This window comes from Vanessa atalanta, chromosome 3 (assembly GCF_905147765.1).
Source record: "Vanessa atalanta chromosome 3, ilVanAtal1.2, whole genome shotgun sequence".
In the NCBI taxonomy this organism is placed as follows: domain Eukaryota; kingdom Metazoa; phylum Arthropoda; class Insecta; order Lepidoptera; family Nymphalidae; genus Vanessa; species Vanessa atalanta.
Window position 1 is genome coordinate 9,030,768 of NC_061873.1, and position 17,106 is coordinate 9,047,873.

General features: G+C 32.8%; 1 protein-coding gene across 3 annotated transcripts; it reads left to right on the forward strand.

Moving 5' to 3' along the window:
* Positions 1-339: 339 nt before the first annotated feature.
* Positions 340-16,322, forward strand: LOC125076819 (golgin subfamily A member 1-like). 3 transcript variants are annotated; one of them, XM_047688516.1, is made up of 14 exons: positions 340-496; positions 574-711; positions 972-1,022; positions 5,764-5,935; positions 6,343-6,500; positions 7,455-7,617; positions 7,776-7,927; positions 8,548-8,694; positions 9,561-9,629; positions 11,455-11,678; positions 13,564-13,720; positions 14,220-14,375; positions 14,461-14,573; positions 14,655-16,322. In XM_047688516.1, exons 2-14 carry the CDS (start codon positions 595-597, stop codon positions 14,827-14,829), a joined length of 1,854 nt encoding a protein of 617 aa, XP_047544472.1. In that variant the 5' UTR covers positions 340-496; positions 574-594; the 3' UTR covers positions 14,830-16,322. The 3 variants fall into 3 exon arrangements, with proteins under 3 accessions (XP_047544472.1, XP_047544473.1, XP_047544474.1); XM_047688517.1 differs by lacking the exon at positions 9,561-9,629; XM_047688518.1 differs by lacking the exons at positions 8,548-8,694; positions 9,561-9,629.
* The last annotated feature ends 784 nt before the right edge of the window (positions 16,323-17,106 follow it).

Here is a 17,106-nt window from a genome sequence, read left to right on the forward strand (position 1 = left end):
TATTCAGAAACTAGTTTGAAATATTTGATTTTTAAAGCAGGTGCCGAATTGATATAATCACTTGTGACTAAGTGGTGGTTATATGAAAACAGCTGATATGGATGTAGATATAGATAGTCTAATATTTATTTGTCTCCCAAAATCACGACTTTAAAAGAAATTTAAAGTCCATTACCTTTGATATATCGTACATTTAATAAAAAAAATTGCAAGATTTGTATTTTGTAGTTTTCTATATTTGTCACGAATTTTAGTTCGAAAAAAACAGAGCTGGCGACACTGTAATGTTGTGTCATATGTTGTATGTCTAAATAGTAAATTGTCTAATTGACTATTGTGTCCTTTAGAAAGTATTTCGACTTTTGTTGTAATTGTTATTATTTATAAATTGCATTTACAATATTGTAAACTTAAGAAATGTGCTTTAGTATCAAATTATGTTGTATTTTTTATGACCATAAGTGTGAACCTTAACAAGATATTTAGTTTTGCGAATGTGAGCAATGACTGTTATCATGTTTACTAAAAACCTGTTTAGATAGCCCTTTTATTAAATAATTTTCTTATTTTCAGAACAAATATTAAAAAGTAAAAATGTTCGCGAGCTTAAAAAGTAAAATTAAGGAAGAAACTGGCAGCGACATTAGCAAATTGACTAGTAGCTGGCGAAGCGGGGCCTTTTTAGGGCGAATAACGTTAAGGGATGACTCGGTACGATCTTTATTAAACTACTTTAATTTTGCTATTCCATAAAATAAAATATAAAATTTTGTAAATTTGTGTCAAAATGTTTTATGTCTTTTTTCAATAACTAATCATAGCTGACAAACATCTCAATGGCAAAATTTTACTGGCTGCTAGCATTTAATCTATGTAGCTATTAAACAAAATTATTTTGAAATTTCCAAAGTAATTGTTTGTTTATTGCTCTGTTTAATATTTAATTATTGAATGTATTGTTCTAATTTCAGTCTACAACAAGTCCATCAACATCAGGGGGTCCCGGAGATTCAACATCAGATGTGAGTCTTGGTTTATTTATATGTATAACTAAACTTACCAACATTATTCAATAGTTTCAGTTGAACAAGCACTTGAACATACTTTAGCGATATACATGTTATTCTTAGATACCTACTTAATTAATACATAATATGTAATGCTATTATATAAAAATAAATACAATTGTATCTTATATTTAAATATTATACAAGTAGTTATTTAATGTATGTATGTTAGTTCTACCTAATTAAGTTATATAATTAATATCCATTTTCATATAATCCCATTTTAGCAATCAAATAAATTTTATTTTCAATGATACCTATTCTCGCTTCAAAATTGTTTACATACTTAAGCACATAACATATAGCATCACTACATATTAAAAATACTCCAAATGCCACATCTACCTCTCTGTCTAACTAAAGTCAAAAACTATACAATTTTTTCAGATTTTGAATCAATGGATGGATTAATTCACAAGCAAGGTTTAGGTGCATAATTTGTAATGGTTTTGTAAAAATTTACTGAAATATTATTGTTAAAGAGATTGGCAAAACATTATGCCTACTGGTGGCTGAAATGACATGCTCTATGTACTATGTACCAATAGTATTATATGTATAACATATAATCTAATCATTATTTTATGAACTTACTAGTTTTGTTAGTTTGACCTTGTAAGTTAAATTGTTAAAAATAAACTACAATATTTTCTATTTTGTCAAGGTCTATGCTGTTAAGTGTTTTTTATTACTGATAGGACTAAGTTAAGTATTTTCCTATATTTATAACATTTAGTACTATGTTGTTAATTATTGGTAGGTGAGCATTATTGTAAAATATCAACCACTCTTTAAATATTTAATACTAGTTATTCTCCTTCAACTCAACAGTTGTAATTTTTAAAGGGAAATTGAGATTTCTTCTAAATGCTAATGGCTGAGTGATACCAACCAAGACATAGGTTTACAACAAACAATTGTCCCATTGTAATTGCTGCTTTACTGAATCCAACAGAATTAGTTGTAGATAAATATTTTAGGATACTGATAATAGGACGCAGTGTGCCTGTCCGAGTGAGTAGTCAGACTTATCAATTGTTCAGCAAAAATGTGTCTGTTTGAGAGAGAATGGGCCAATGTAATTATATTTACATAAAATGTGTTACATTATCAATCTTATGCAACTCTGTAGAGTTTACTTTTAACTATGTTAGATTCCGATAATGGCTTACATTGACTAAGGTACAAATGTTTATGGTTAGAACTGATATGATGTTGATGGATGGATGTTTGTTATTCATTCACGACAGAACAGCTGAACAAATCCGAATGAAATTTGAAGATAGATTTTGTAGAAATAATAAGATTTAGAATATAAGCATTAAAAACGGTTTATTGAAAACAAGTGCAAGTGACATAACACATTGACAGACACTAGGAAAAGTTGAGAGATAGCAAAAAAGTATTTAAGCTATTAGGCGTTGTTTAACTTCTTCCAACATCCTCTCTTAAACATAAGCCCATCTTGGAGGCACAGAAAACCAATTTTGAGTGCGTCGTGGCTTTCGTTAGGGCATCTGCGACCATCATGTCCGTCTGAACATAGCGAACGTCAATGGCCCCACCAAGCACCTTGTCACGAACAAAATGATGCCTCACATCGATGTGCTTCGTCCTGGAATGATAACCTATCTCTTTCAGCGTAGAATCAAGCTTCTTATTCCACTGCCTACTCGCTTGTTCTAACCCATACAAAGATTTCTTAAGTTTACATACTTTCTTATTACTCTCATATAGATGTGGTTGCTTCATATAAATCTCCTCTTCTATGTCGCCTTGCAGAAAAGCTGATACTGCGTCCATTTGACATATATCCAAATCATATTTTACAGCCAAAGCTAACAAGTATCTTAGAGATGCAAGTCTCACAACAGGTGAAAAACTTTCAGTGTAATCGATTCCGGCCCTTTGTGAACATCCTTTAATCACTAGACGTGCTTTATACTTAACTGTTTCTCCATTTTCATTTCATTTTACCTTGTAAACCCATTTGCATGGTATGGCACGTTTGTTAGCTGGTAGAGTAGTCATTTCCCAAGTATTGTTTTCAAGTAAGGACTTGTACTCTTCATCCATTGCTTCTTTCCATTGCCTTGCATTTGGACCTGTTAATGCTTCTTCAACAGTTATTGGATCTGAAACTTCCATAAAACCCATGAAATTATTGCCTTCCATGTTTTTTCTCTGATGTGACCTCAATGTAATTCTACTTTGTATATATTCATCATTACAATCATCATAATCATCTGTATCAGGATAATAAGTCTCATCAGTTTGTCTATTCGAGATACTACTATCAGATGAATTCTCATTACTTGAAGATGTTTCATTTTGTGAGCTTTCATTGATACTTGTTTCTTCTGTCTGATTCTCTGAGTCTAAACAATCAATCTCTGTCCTACTCAGAGGAAGTGTAATCTGCTGTGGTACTGACACAGTTTTCGGAGCAACATTTTCCAAAACGTTACAATTTTCAATAAATACCACATCTCTACTAATTACAATCTTTTTACTAACTTTATCATAGAGCCTGTATCCGTTCGTATTCTCACAATATCCTACAAAGATTAATTCACGTGATTTGCTATCCCACTTACGACGATTTTGCTTAGGAATATGTACCATGACCTTAGAACCAAATATCTTTAAATGAGAAATGTTTGGTTTCTTTCCAGACCAATTCTCATATGGTGTTGTTTCAGCCAGTACACGTGATGGGGATCTGTTTATGATATATGCGGCAGTAGCGACTGCCTCTGCCCAGAATGTTTTTTGCAGTTTTGCTTCAAACAACATGCACTTTGCACGATCTACCAGCGTCCGATTCATCCTCTCTGCTACACCATTTTGCTCGGGCGTATATGGAGTGCTGGTCTGATGTTTGATTCCAGAAGCTGCCAGAAAATCAGAAAAATCATTATTACAGAACTCTTTTCCGTTGTCACTTCTTAATATTTTTATTTTTCTTTCTAGCTCATTTTCTACTTCATTTTTAAATTTCTTAAACACTGATGTAATATCCGATTTGTTCTTTAGAAAATAAACATATACTTTACGAGAATAATCATCTATGAAGGTTATGAAGTACTTCCCTCCACCTAAAGATGGAGTCTCCATCGGACCACACAGATCAGTATGAATAATGTCAAGTAATGCATTTGCTCTAGAACCCGAATTTGGAAATGATAATCGTGTTTGTTTTGCTTCGCAACAGGGTATGCAAACAGTATTTACTTCTTTACCAGAAATAGTTACACCCTCAGTACATAGAGGTAACCTCTTTACATCGGCCATATTTAAGTGACCCATTCTTTTATGCCATGTAATTAAATCTGTCACAGCATATGCATTTCCACTTACAACATTAAGTTTGTACATATTGTCTATTAGCTTCGCTGTTGCTACTAAATTCTTATTGCCATTGTAAATGTTACAACCAGTATTAGTAAATTCCACTTTACAGCCATTCTTTGTCAATTGACTGACAGATAATAGGTTTGTAGTTAATTCAGGAATAAACAGAACATTTCTCACCTGTATTCGATGTTCATCTTTGTTTAATTTGGTTTGAATATTTACTTTACCCATACTCTGCACAGGGATCGCTTCACTGTTTGCCACCTTTATTCTATGAACCGGAGGTGTCTGTTCATCATACATCCAGTCTGAGCGCCTTGTCATGTGCATTGTTGCTCCAGAGTCAATATACCAGTCATCCTGGTTCAGTGTGCTGTAAGCTGAAAAAACTGCTGCAAAGGTTTTTTGATTACTTTTCTGTACTTGTACTGTACACTGATTTTTAAAATGTCCATATTTATTGCAGCTATAGCAACGAGGCCCCTTCCCTTTTGGCTTTTTATTGTCATGAGAGGTATTTTTATGCTTTGTAAAAAATACAGAAGTTTCGGAAACTTTCACTTCCTGTAAGAGCTTTGTTTTTATAAAATCTGATGATATTTTGATACCGGAACTTTCCAGACCCATGATCATTGGTTTATAATTATCCGGTAAACCTGCCAGCATGAGTGTTCCCAACCATTCATCATTTACTTCGAAATCAATGTTCCGCAACTTATGCGCTGTACTCATAACTTTATTCACATATTCTTCGATACTACCACAGTTGTCCAATGAAGTATTGACCAAATCCTTAAGTAAACCGACTTTTCTCGAAAGCCCGGAGTCTTCGAACGCATTCTGTAGGTTTTTCCAGACTTCTTTCGCTGTTTTTGCATTTTCGATATGTACGTAGTTCATAGGTTCAACCAACAAAATTATCTTCGACTTTGCTTTGACATCTTTCTTAAAATCGACATCGGTACCAGGTTCAATATTTTCCCACAATTCTTCCAATTGTAAATATGACATTACTGCAAACTTCCATGTGGAGTAATTCTCCCGTCCGACCAATTTCTCAATTTGTATGTTATTCATGGCCATTCTTTACGGGACCGGCAAAGTACAATATATCGCGCAATACTTTACTATGACTTATTTTAACGGTAAATATTTTAATGTTTACTCTGACGATTAAAATTAAATTAAATTTTAATGATTTTACTCTGGAATAGCATTAAGTTGCTTTTTATTCTCAACACATCCAAAAATACAATCACACATGGGCAAAAATGCTGGTGGAATCTAGTAACAGAAATTGAATATTTCTACAAAAATAATAATAAATATTTTGTTACAGTCCATATCACCACAATTACAAACCTACTTATCAGACCGCACTGGTGGTGAAGTAGACCAAGCAGCTCTTCAACAACAGTATGCTGAACAGTTAGAGATTAAATTAAGAGATAGAGATTTGTACTGGGAACAGAAAATTGAAGAACTGAAACTTTCATTAGCTTCTGTTCAAGGTAATTTAATTCATTTAATCGATAATGTTTTCATTACTAACAGTATTTAAAACGGGATATTTACCATGTTTTTTATTTTTATTTGTTGGAGCTTGATATTTCGACATTATCTACGAATGTCTTGTTCAAGTGAACAAGACATTCGTAGATAATGAGTGAAGTGGTAAATATCCCGTTTTAAATACTGTTAGTAATAAAAATAACCATGTTAATTTAAAATCTGATAATGTTTTCTTTTTACAATAATTTTAAATCCTGCTGCAATAAATGAAAATATCTTGGTATAAAATTTGAATTCAAAATAATATATAATTATTAGCATTAGTAGCAATAGTTATTTCTATTATCATTTTGTATAAAAAATATATGAGATCACGTTATCTAGATTAAGCACTTTTTTCACACAGGTGAAGAAGCACTTGCAGCGCAAGCTGTTGCACGAACGGCTCAAGCCGAGGCCTCCAAAGCAATTACAGCCAGAGATGCAGCTGAAAAGCAGCTCAGTGAACTGAGGGCGCGACTTGCAGCTGCAGAGAATGCTCAGGACAAACTCGACACACTAACTGTTAGTCCCAATTATGAACATTCACATACTGAATAATTACTAGTTGAATTAACACAAAAAGTATAGATTTATTTCGTTTTTAAAATGCATTTTATATTATTTAGTAGAGGTTAAGTAACCCAGTAAAAGTTGTTTTTTTATTCTAGTACATATTTACAAATTAGTAAAAATATCAAAATAAAAATTGCATATTTAAATAGCGCGCGGAAACGCTACTTTGCCAATATGGCGCTGCAATGGGGTCGGTGACGGCACATATAATCCACATACAGTAGGCAAACGAGGTTAACAAACAACTGATGTCATCAGAAACCCCTCCAACCAGGAGCGTTTTGTGTCACGTGACAAACGTTTAAAAAAATGCGTTTTTATTTATGGATTTTTGAATAAATTAATTATTATTTTCAACTTTCGTCTATAAATAACCATTTTTAAAATCATAATATATACTGATTACAATAATTGACACTTCATTTTTTCCCATTGTCAAATAGCCTATTGATATAGGTTTCAATGTTGCCCTTAATGGCTTCGAAAATTCCTAAGATTGTCATTTTAAGTTAAAGATCTTTATTTATAGTCAGTTTTTTTAGTATGCATAGACTATAGATGTTGCACTTTTAAATGCCGTAGACTAAACTAGAGTTTACCGGTGTAAAGCAAAATGTGTGTATATTTCTTCCACTTATTTTAATGCATTCAATTAAAAAAAAATCGTAGAACTTCTGGTACTGGCTTGAAAAAAATTAAAGATATGCGAAGGATTAATTATTAAGTAATTCAAAAACTTTGTGAGAATGTAAATTCCTCTAGAATATAATACTATTTTCTTATTACATTCTGTATCCATCCTAATATTATTATCACTAAGTATGTTCAGGGGTATAGAAAATTACATAGGGTACTTAACACCTGCAGATATCATACTATGAGGATTCGTGACGTTCCCCGCAGGAGGAGGTGGAGCAGTGCCGGCGCGAGTGGGCGCGCGAGCGCGGCGAGCTGGTGGGCGCGCTGGGCGCGGCCGAGGCGCGCGCGCGGGACGCGGCCGACGCGCTCGAGGTGCTGCGCGCCGCGCTGCCGCCGCCCCACCCGCAGCACCACATGCACGACGACGGTGAGCCCGTTCGCCGGTCGTTCACTATGATAAAATTATCTCGTAAAATTCGTTCAAAGTTGTCCGGTCTTACCGAGGCCTGTGCGGAAAGCTTCGCCGCGTCTGCTTTTTATACAAGACCGAATACGATAAATTGATTTAAAAAATAAAAATCTTAGACAAGCGAGAAGTGAAAGCGACGGGCTGCGACGAGTTCGACCGCGTGTGTCGCGAGCGCGCGGTGCTGACGCGGCAGCTGCAGGAGGCCAAGATGGCGCTGGCCGACGTCAAGACCTCGTGGAGTGGCCAGATCGCCTCCTTGGAGACCCAGGTCAGCTTCGACATCGACGCACATTTGCCCCGCTGCAGAGACTTATCTATAATATTAAAAAAGTTTGCATTTTATGCACAATATTAAAAATATTTTATTAATATATGTAAACCCGAAAACTACTGAATTGATCTCAGTCAGTTTGTCTTGCATAAACATACAGTTGGTATATTCTATGCGATCGTAGACGTTACACTTATTTATGGCTAACTAAAATAAATAATTATGTTTGTATCGACATATTTTATAATATTTATTGTATTTATGTATTCAGTGCGAACATACAAAATCACTATTTATATAAACACGTATTAATTTCGGTGTTATCACGAAGACAAGTTACAATATTAATCAGGTAAGTTAATATTCAAATAGTTTAGCTAACAATGTTCTTAATAGTCATTAAATATTCGACTCTCGAATAACAACACATACTACGTTTAGAGAATTTATAATATACATACACACTAATTTTCAACTATTTGTTTTGAAAATGCATGTAAATCTATAATTATTAATTTCCATTCTTAATTGTACATAAATACTTTTTACACTAACATATATATAATATATCAAATATGTTATTTGTGATATAAATTGTTGAAGATTTGCTCCGTCAGGTGGCACGCGTATCGCGCCAAGCGGGCGAGGAGGGCGCCGAGAGACGGAGGGTCGAGATTGAGAAAAAGGAATTACAGGAGAAAATTGATAATTTGTCCGTCGAACTGGAAAAAACAAAACAAAATCTTGCCAATAGTGAAGCTAAGGTTAGTACTATTTCTATCGAGCACTCGATTTAGTGGTATGATACTTTTTTTTTTACATATTGCTTTATAGATTTAAAATCACGATCAATCCAAATTTTTTAATGACGTCTGTTGATTTCGTTTGTTTCACTTTTATCTAGAAAATATTTTAATTTTATCAAAACTCTTCATGTAAATATATATTAATTAATAATTATTATGAGACCTATGATTTTAATATATTTATTTTATCTAATATTTTAATATGCTTATGATAAGTGGTGATAGATAGTACATGGTACGATTCAGATATAATAAAAAAATAACTAAATAATCGACTACCATATTTAAGTATTAGAAGCAAGAATTTAAATTCCGGAAACCGATAAAAATAATTTGAGTACATTGAAGAGTTAACTAGAAATATACATAAAAACGATAAATGTTTTAACTTTCAAAAGAATCGCAACAAGAAAAACAATAAATCGCACTAAGACATATGTATACATTTAATCTTTATGTGCGTATGTGTTCGCAATATATATGTCGAAATTAATTTAAGTTTTCAAATTAAGATGCCCACTAGTCTTATATTTACTAAAAAGGATCATACGAAAATCACTGGTACGCTTGATCATCGTCGATCATAAAACTACTAAATTAAATTTTCTAACAAAATATCTAAATTAGTTCCGGAATGTACTATGCGCCTCTAAAAGTCACACCTGGCGATACGCAGGGCACGATATTAATACTGTCCTGAAGGCAGAAGTGCGTTACGGAGTACGTTCGATCGCTCCCAACGTATAGTTAGACTTAGACAGGCTAAGTGTTCGTGCGAGTCAGCCAGTCAGTATCGGCCGTTCTAACCGTTGTGTGGGCGCCAGGTGTGGCGGCTGAGCGCGGAGGCGCAGGCGCAGTCGCGCGAGCTGCGGGCCCTGCGCGCGCACACAGCCGTGAGTCCCTGCCTCTACAGCATTTAGCCTGCCACCCAAACGCGAACACCGGCCCTAGGAGAGTTACCGTCGACCCCGACCCCTACTAGAGCACATATAAATACGAACATTTTAAACTGAAATGATGTATTCCTTAGTTATTTAATTATTACTTAAAAAAAAATGACAAGTACAGACGTTAGCGTTACAAGAAATGGGGTCGAAACATTGTTCAAAAAATTAGGTTCAAAACCTGTGTGCAATATTCATGTTCCATATACATAAAATGTGATAATAAAATCAATAAATTTATTTTATACCGAATAGACAACTAATCGATTAAATTTATTTTATATAAAAATCGATTTTTTTATAAATCGATAACCATATTTACAGTTCAATAGTTAATCGATTAGGGTTGCCACATTATTTTTTTTATGTTATACAAAATGTACAAATAAAAATATATAATGTAAGTAAAACAAGGTAAACATTTACACATTTGTATTATGTACTTATTAGAACTAATTACTACTTGGAACCTATACTGAAATCCTTAGCATTAGTCAATCCTAATAATGTATTCTTGCGAGAAAAAATAATTACAACGTATAGGTAGTTAAATTTTGTAACAAGTATTTCTTATCAACATTTTAAATATAATTATACTTTTTATTTTTGGCAGCTAAATATTTATGTTCCTATTTTATTTTAACATTGTCTCTTTATATTATAATATTTTTAAAATAGAATTAATTAAAATTAAAATGTGGGTATAAAATATCCATTATTTCTTTGTTTTTTTTTTTTTTTTTTAAATAGAATAAGGAATTTTATTTTTTACCGTATTTGGTGTTCTCAGTCTTTAGTGTAACTTCGGTATAGTCACACTTAGATAGTATTTTGAATTGTCATTTTATCAAGATAGTTTAAAGATAATGTACACATCACATGACTCAAGTCAGATAACACGGCGTGTCAATATTTTTCCTTATTCACTTAATTATATTAATAAATTGTTTGAACACATACATTCCACGTAAGTTTTAAGAATATTTTTATCTTATTTTATTATAAATGTAAACAAATCACAGCAGCAATTCGATAGCTTTTATTTTGATTGTTATATTTTCTCTGTATTTTTGTTACACAAGTAAATAGTTTTTATATTTATCACGCACTTTTATAAAATAAAGTTTATTTTATTATTTTTAAATATTTTTATTTACCTTCTCGCTATTAGCGATGGCATATTCGTTAAGCTTTCTTACTGTTTTTGCTTATTTATTTTAACAACATTTTAAAAATAATGTAAATATTAAATAAGTTTATTATGTTAGTTTGCTTCATTGACGATATAGCTTTGCTTTTTTTATTTAGTTTTAAACGTACATGTAGTGCATGGTATGACTAATGCTGAAAGTATTAAACAAGCATGTATTTTATTTCACCTGTTAGTTTGTGTGGGTCACATTGACAATGAGTTGAGCTGAAATTTAGCACAAATATTTGTGCTGTTGTCTGTACCGTTTAGTGCAAAAAAATCCCTTAATTCATGGATGAAATAAAAGCTTGTTTTTAAAAAGGTTATTTTAAATTTGTTATTATTGTAGTATTAAGATAAACACCGCTTATTACATTAAAAACGTTTTATACAAAAATATATTTTTTTCAACGAAATTGAATTTTATATTTACCTAAATATGATATATCTTATAAAATAAAAATTTAAATAGCGTATGTCATTAAGTAAATAAATGATGACTGTTTTATATTTAGTAAATCTTTATACAATACATTTTAAAAAAATGTACTCATCCATTTTATCTACACTTTTTTTTTACAGGACGTGACAGCTGAACTCGAGAGCCGTATCGAAGTACTGACCGAGGAGAACCGAGAACTAACCGAGGCACTCGAAAACGAACGGACACTAGTCAAGATACTACGAGAGAAGATAGACAAGTCCAACCGGCTCTACGACGAACAGAAGGTCGAGGTCAACCACCTTAACTCAATGATGACGGACATGCAACACGACTATGTTGATATACAGAGGAAATTCGACAAGTGAGCCCATTTACTTTTGTTTTTTTATTGAACGAACGAATGAATGAGTTGATAGCAAAAACGATACTAATAACAATTATTTAGTTCTTACCCTGCTCGTGTCCCAATATATCTGGGGTCATTCTTCTCTATTATTCTTCATCTGATCGTTCATACCCATCCCTCTCTAACCCTCCTCAAACACTCCGTGCATGTTTTCTTAAGCCGTCCTCTTCCCCTTTCTACATCTACGCTCATGCTCATCACTCTTTTAGAAACATGATTAACAATTATTTATTTATAAGAATTAAGAACTCATTATATAGAACAGGCAAGTTGACATTCAAATGAAACAAACTAATGAAATATACACCAAAAAAAGCTTTTATTTAATATGATATCAAATACAGTGAATTCATTCGTAAAGGTCTAAGTACACATGGTGCAAATGTTAATGATAATCCAAGAATATAATTATAAATTTAACTAAAATAAAATATCATATCAATTTACCGTCTATGACGTAAATGTTAAACACATATTTACATAATAGTTTCAATATATGGGAGTCACAGCTGTATTCGCAAAGAGTACGCACTACTAATTCAAAACATTAAAGATATATTTAAAACTATGTATAGCCTTCGCTTTGTCGCAGCAAAATGATTAAATTAGCCACTTTACTAAATGGCGCCGTTCAACCGGCGGCCTGAATGACATTAGTCAATTCATCTTTTATTCATAGAATAAGGAAGCTCCTGAAAAAAAGGTTGTTCAACTATTTCGGAACTCGATGGCTTTCGGTGCTACGGGACTGCAGCCTTCCTTTTCGCATTTGGCTTCTTAAAATACACTCTAGGTGTTAGGCTGACAATACTAAATAGTGTTAAACAACAAACTTACCCTATTTTATGAACGTGAGATGAATTGGCTTGTGAAGGCTACTGGTTGAAGCCACAGCGTCGTTTAGTAAAGAGGCTTTTCATTGAATAGCTAGTTTAAACAATTGGCTGCAACATATGTATAATGTGACAGCAAAAGAAATAATGACAAAATGAAAACTAAACTCCAACTCAGACTCAAAAGTTATCTTTAAGGTGATACTGAAATTGCATAAATAAAAAAATAACAGGTGCAAATTTAATTATCATATAATCAAGAATTCTACGGAGTTAAACCAAAAACATAATTATTGCCAAAGATTATTATTTATGTCAAGTTGGATTGTCAAAGAGCGTTCTGTTTCGTCGAAAAATACTGCCCAACGCTTGGACGACGCACTCGTAAAGTAGTATGACGTCAAGTATGACGTTGTCAAGTGTAGATGTCACGCACACAAATTTTGCTATTATGTACATATATATATATAATTTAAAATTCTTGTTTTATTTTATTGGGATAATGTAACATAAACTTTTGAATAAATAAGGAAATAACAAATTTTTTATTATATTCAAATAAACATTATTTTTATTTCAATCTTCAACGATTGCAATTACAAATATGATATGAGTACAATTATTTTCATCTTCATTCTATGAATAGATTTTATATTCCCCGACATATGATTTGTTTATTTATTGAAAAAGTAACACCGTCAACTTATCACTGAACACTTAAAATTAACAACTAATATGGGTAACATTTAAAGTGCCTTTAAACGTGTTTTAACGCATCGTAACCCAGTACGAGTTTATTTCCTCATTTGTTTTTATAATTGACGATAGACGATAACATCTCGATGAAAGCTACAAATTATGCCAAATTTGTTTCACCAATCCGCATTGGACCCAATGGAATAAGTTAATTCTCTTACCTTCTCAAGAAGAGACGAGGCCTATGCATTCAGTGGTGGCCAATAACATGCTTTTAGCTAACTTATGCGTACTGTCGTACTGTGTTGTAGAGAGAAAAGAGAGAAGGACGAAGCTCTGCTACGCAACGCCCACATGTCTCAGAACATCGAGATGAGCCAGTGCAACGTGCGGTACCTGGAGACTGAAATTGTTGATCTGAAAACTAAAATCACTGAACTGGAAGGTGTCATTGCGCAGCACAAAGAAGTATGGAAATGTTTACTTTATATACGTTTTTCAAATATTATAAAAACATATAATAAATTAATTATTATTTTTCCAACAAACCAAAGTCATGCATTTGTAGATAAAAAAATATCTATTAAGTGCTATTTTGAGGTAATTTCAACTGGCTGTATTTCATCAAAAATTGGTCGTTTAGGTTACATAAAGTTGCTACTTTATGTAACCTGTTGCTACTTCCAGATGCTTCTGGAAGCTCGAAGATTATAGTACATTGTTTTGTTTAGGATGGAAGTTTATCTTTGTATTTTAACAAGTACATTGTTGAAATACACAAAGTATTGAAAAACAAAATCTTAGAGCTTCGAAATCCTCCTTTTTAGGTATTTCAACCGATACGACCAATTTTCAATGAAATATGTACTTAAAAATCTTATTACTTGTTAAAAATCACCTAAAACTTTTGTTTTTTTTTTGTCTGTAGTACTGTATCAGTACTTAACAATTATCTTGTTATTTCTAGAACCAAGCTGAGTGTATGATTATAAAAGAGAACGAGACGACTAGATTAAAAGAAATGGAAGAGTTGAAGAGAAATATCGAGGTTTTTACGGAGAGCGAGAGCGCTCTCAAGAGAAACATACAAGACTTACAAACCGAAATCTGTGATAAGAATAAGGTGACGGCCCATAACATTGCTTTTAAACATTTAATGATTTTATTTTTGTTTACGTATTTTATTTTAATTAATCTTAATATTTCAGAAAATAAAGACTTTAGATAATCGAATATCAGACATGAAGAAAACTCTTCAGAGAGAATTACAGAGTAGCAAGTCCGACCTCTCATCTGCAGAAGAACAAGACATAAGTAGACGGTGAGCTCATTATGTATTTTAAAATTAACAATTAGATCGCAAAAGTGAGCTCCAGAAAGTCAGTATCCACCTCACGTAAAGGTACCTGAAGCACGTGGTGCTGCGCTTCCTGACGTCGCGCGAGCTGGAGGCGCGGCAGCTCACGCGCGCGCTGGCGGCGCTGCTGCGGCTGTCGGCGCACGAGGAGGCGCTGCTGCGCGAGGCGCTGCCCGCGCGCTCCGGCCTCGCCGCCTGGTTCCCCTCGCTCAGCGCCTGAGGGCCGCCCGCCGCCCCCGCCGCCCCGCCGCCCCCTCCGCAGCGGTGCTACAGTATTAAGGCGGTAGCTGACACGCAATTAGAGAGAAAATTTAACGTCATTTGAAATTAAAAAATCACAATATTCGATATAAACGATGCACTGCACTCGAGACGGTCGGGCGAGATTCATTCATAGTTTATATTTGCCAAGTGGAAAACCGGAGAGGACATGAATGTGCAATAAAATGTTTGATTAAAACGTCACGCATACGTTGTGGAATTGAACATTAGTATAGAAACATTTAAAACGATGATCACACAAATGATACATCTTAAAACGGTTTTAGATTAACGTGTGAATGCCTGAGACGTAATCAAACTGAGCTTTAACGTCGTTCGGACTTGTTTTTATTTGTTCTTAAATGATTTATTATCTCTCGTTCGCTTACTATTTTGTGATATTTATAGTTTAAAAGTTATTTACAATTTTAAGATTAAATTTTTTTATTTTTACATTCCTTTGTAGTTTTTAGATATTTCGCGTTTGTAACGTTTGTGAAATTGAAACATGTATATGAACGAATCCCGACTGCAATAACAACTTGTTAAATATATACATAATAATCGTAAAATGTACTTTGTAAATTTTTACTTTTGTATTTAATCATGTAGTAACATTGAATACAAGGATTACTAATAAATGTTTGAAAATTATGCCTTAATAGTTGCTAGTCAGAATAAATATGTACAGTTCGTAATTGTATTACGTATAATTGTTAACAGTTGACAAAGTTCAGGGACGGCTTCAAATAAAACTTTGTATTCTTATTAAAAATGTTAAAGCAACCACTGCCGCTATGTAATGTTATTGACTCAAATAATGCTCTGTATAATTCAATTTTCCAAATCATCATTTCAATAAATTTAGAATTATCGTTTATTTTATTTTGTTTGGGTATTAGATAAAAGAAACAGTTTTATTTTGTAGATCTGAGTAATTTATAATTACTTTTATGCAAAATCCACGCAGTCTAATGGAAAACATTTAAATGCCTACCGACAATGTACACTCGGCAATTATACATAAATAATTCAATTAGTATTTAGTTTATTTTCCATGTATTTTCATACGAACATTTTTCAAAATATTTAAAAAATAAAATCGGTAACAGTCGGTACATACAAATATATAGTTTTAAAAATCGAATATAACGAAATATATACCAAACTGTGTTACATATAAACATGATCTGATACACTTAGCTGTAGCTACTAGTACTTACACGTTTGTAGATATTGTAACAATTCAAAGATCTTGTGTAAATTATTCTAGTCTTAATATTCTCGAAATTTTAAGTTAAATATGAAACTTATGATGTTTTATTTTGACAGCTGAATTGTTAACGCAGTTTCTCCGTTTTTTGTTTTCTGAAAAGTATTTCGAATCAATGTATTTTTTTCATATTATATTTATTGTTTGTTGTTTTAAAGGAAATGTAGCTTTTATTTTTATTATTTAAATAAATGATATTTTCAAATTATACGCAATTTGTTTATTTTATGTAAACCATATTTTGTTTAAAATCATTAGAAGTCAGTATACATAAAATCATTAAAGTTAAATTGGTATATTTATTATTCGAACAATTCTGTTGTATTTTTATTAAAAATTGCAATTCAGTTCGATCAATTGTTGTAGGTGTGATGAACTAGCTGTTTATATTGACTTCATATCCTGTCCAATCCAGCGATGAACAATTTCAGATATTACTCTCGAAATTGTCTGAAAATGTCAAGATTTAACACATATGTAACGCTATATTCTAAGCCGAGCCGAGCCAAGCCAAGCCATGGAATTGAATAGCCGACCTAGTCTTTTCCGAATTTTACTCATTAATAATTATGCAAAAGGTACTATCGCCCATGGCAACCGATAACAGGAAAGAAAAGACGGGGTCGCACGGGGTCAACAAGGCGGTCAAATATAACGGAGTGAAAAAAATATAAAGAATTAATAATAAAAAATATATATACCATAGTTGTTGGCATTACCTTTCGTTTCACATATTTAATTTTTTTATTGATTATTTTACACGTTAAGTATTATAAACTTGTAGGATAACGTAGCTATCATTAAATAGATACCACTATATTTTGAGTTAAGAAGTATGCTCACAATTAACAAATGTGGTGTAGCGTAATATCTCGGGAGCTCATTCGACGATAACAATAATATGATACAAGCTTCGTGCAACATACAACACAGTATGGTCAGTCAATAATAAGAGTGTTGCTA

What these genes read in the sequence shown, in the direction of transcription:
- LOC125076819 (XM_047688516.1), top strand. Translation starts at nt 595, where the DNA reads ATGTTCGCGAGCTTAAAAAGTAAAATTAAGGAAGAAACTGGCAGCGAC. An exon ending in CCGGAGATTCAACATCAGAT is followed by an intron (nt 1,023 to 5,763) that starts GTGAGTCTTGGT and finishes ATTTTGTTACAG; the next exon opens with TCCATATCACCACAATTACA. An exon ending in ACAAACTCGACACACTAACT is followed by an intron (nt 6,501 to 7,454) that starts GTTAGTCCCAAT and finishes CGTTCCCCGCAG; the next exon opens with GAGGAGGTGGAGCAGTGCCG.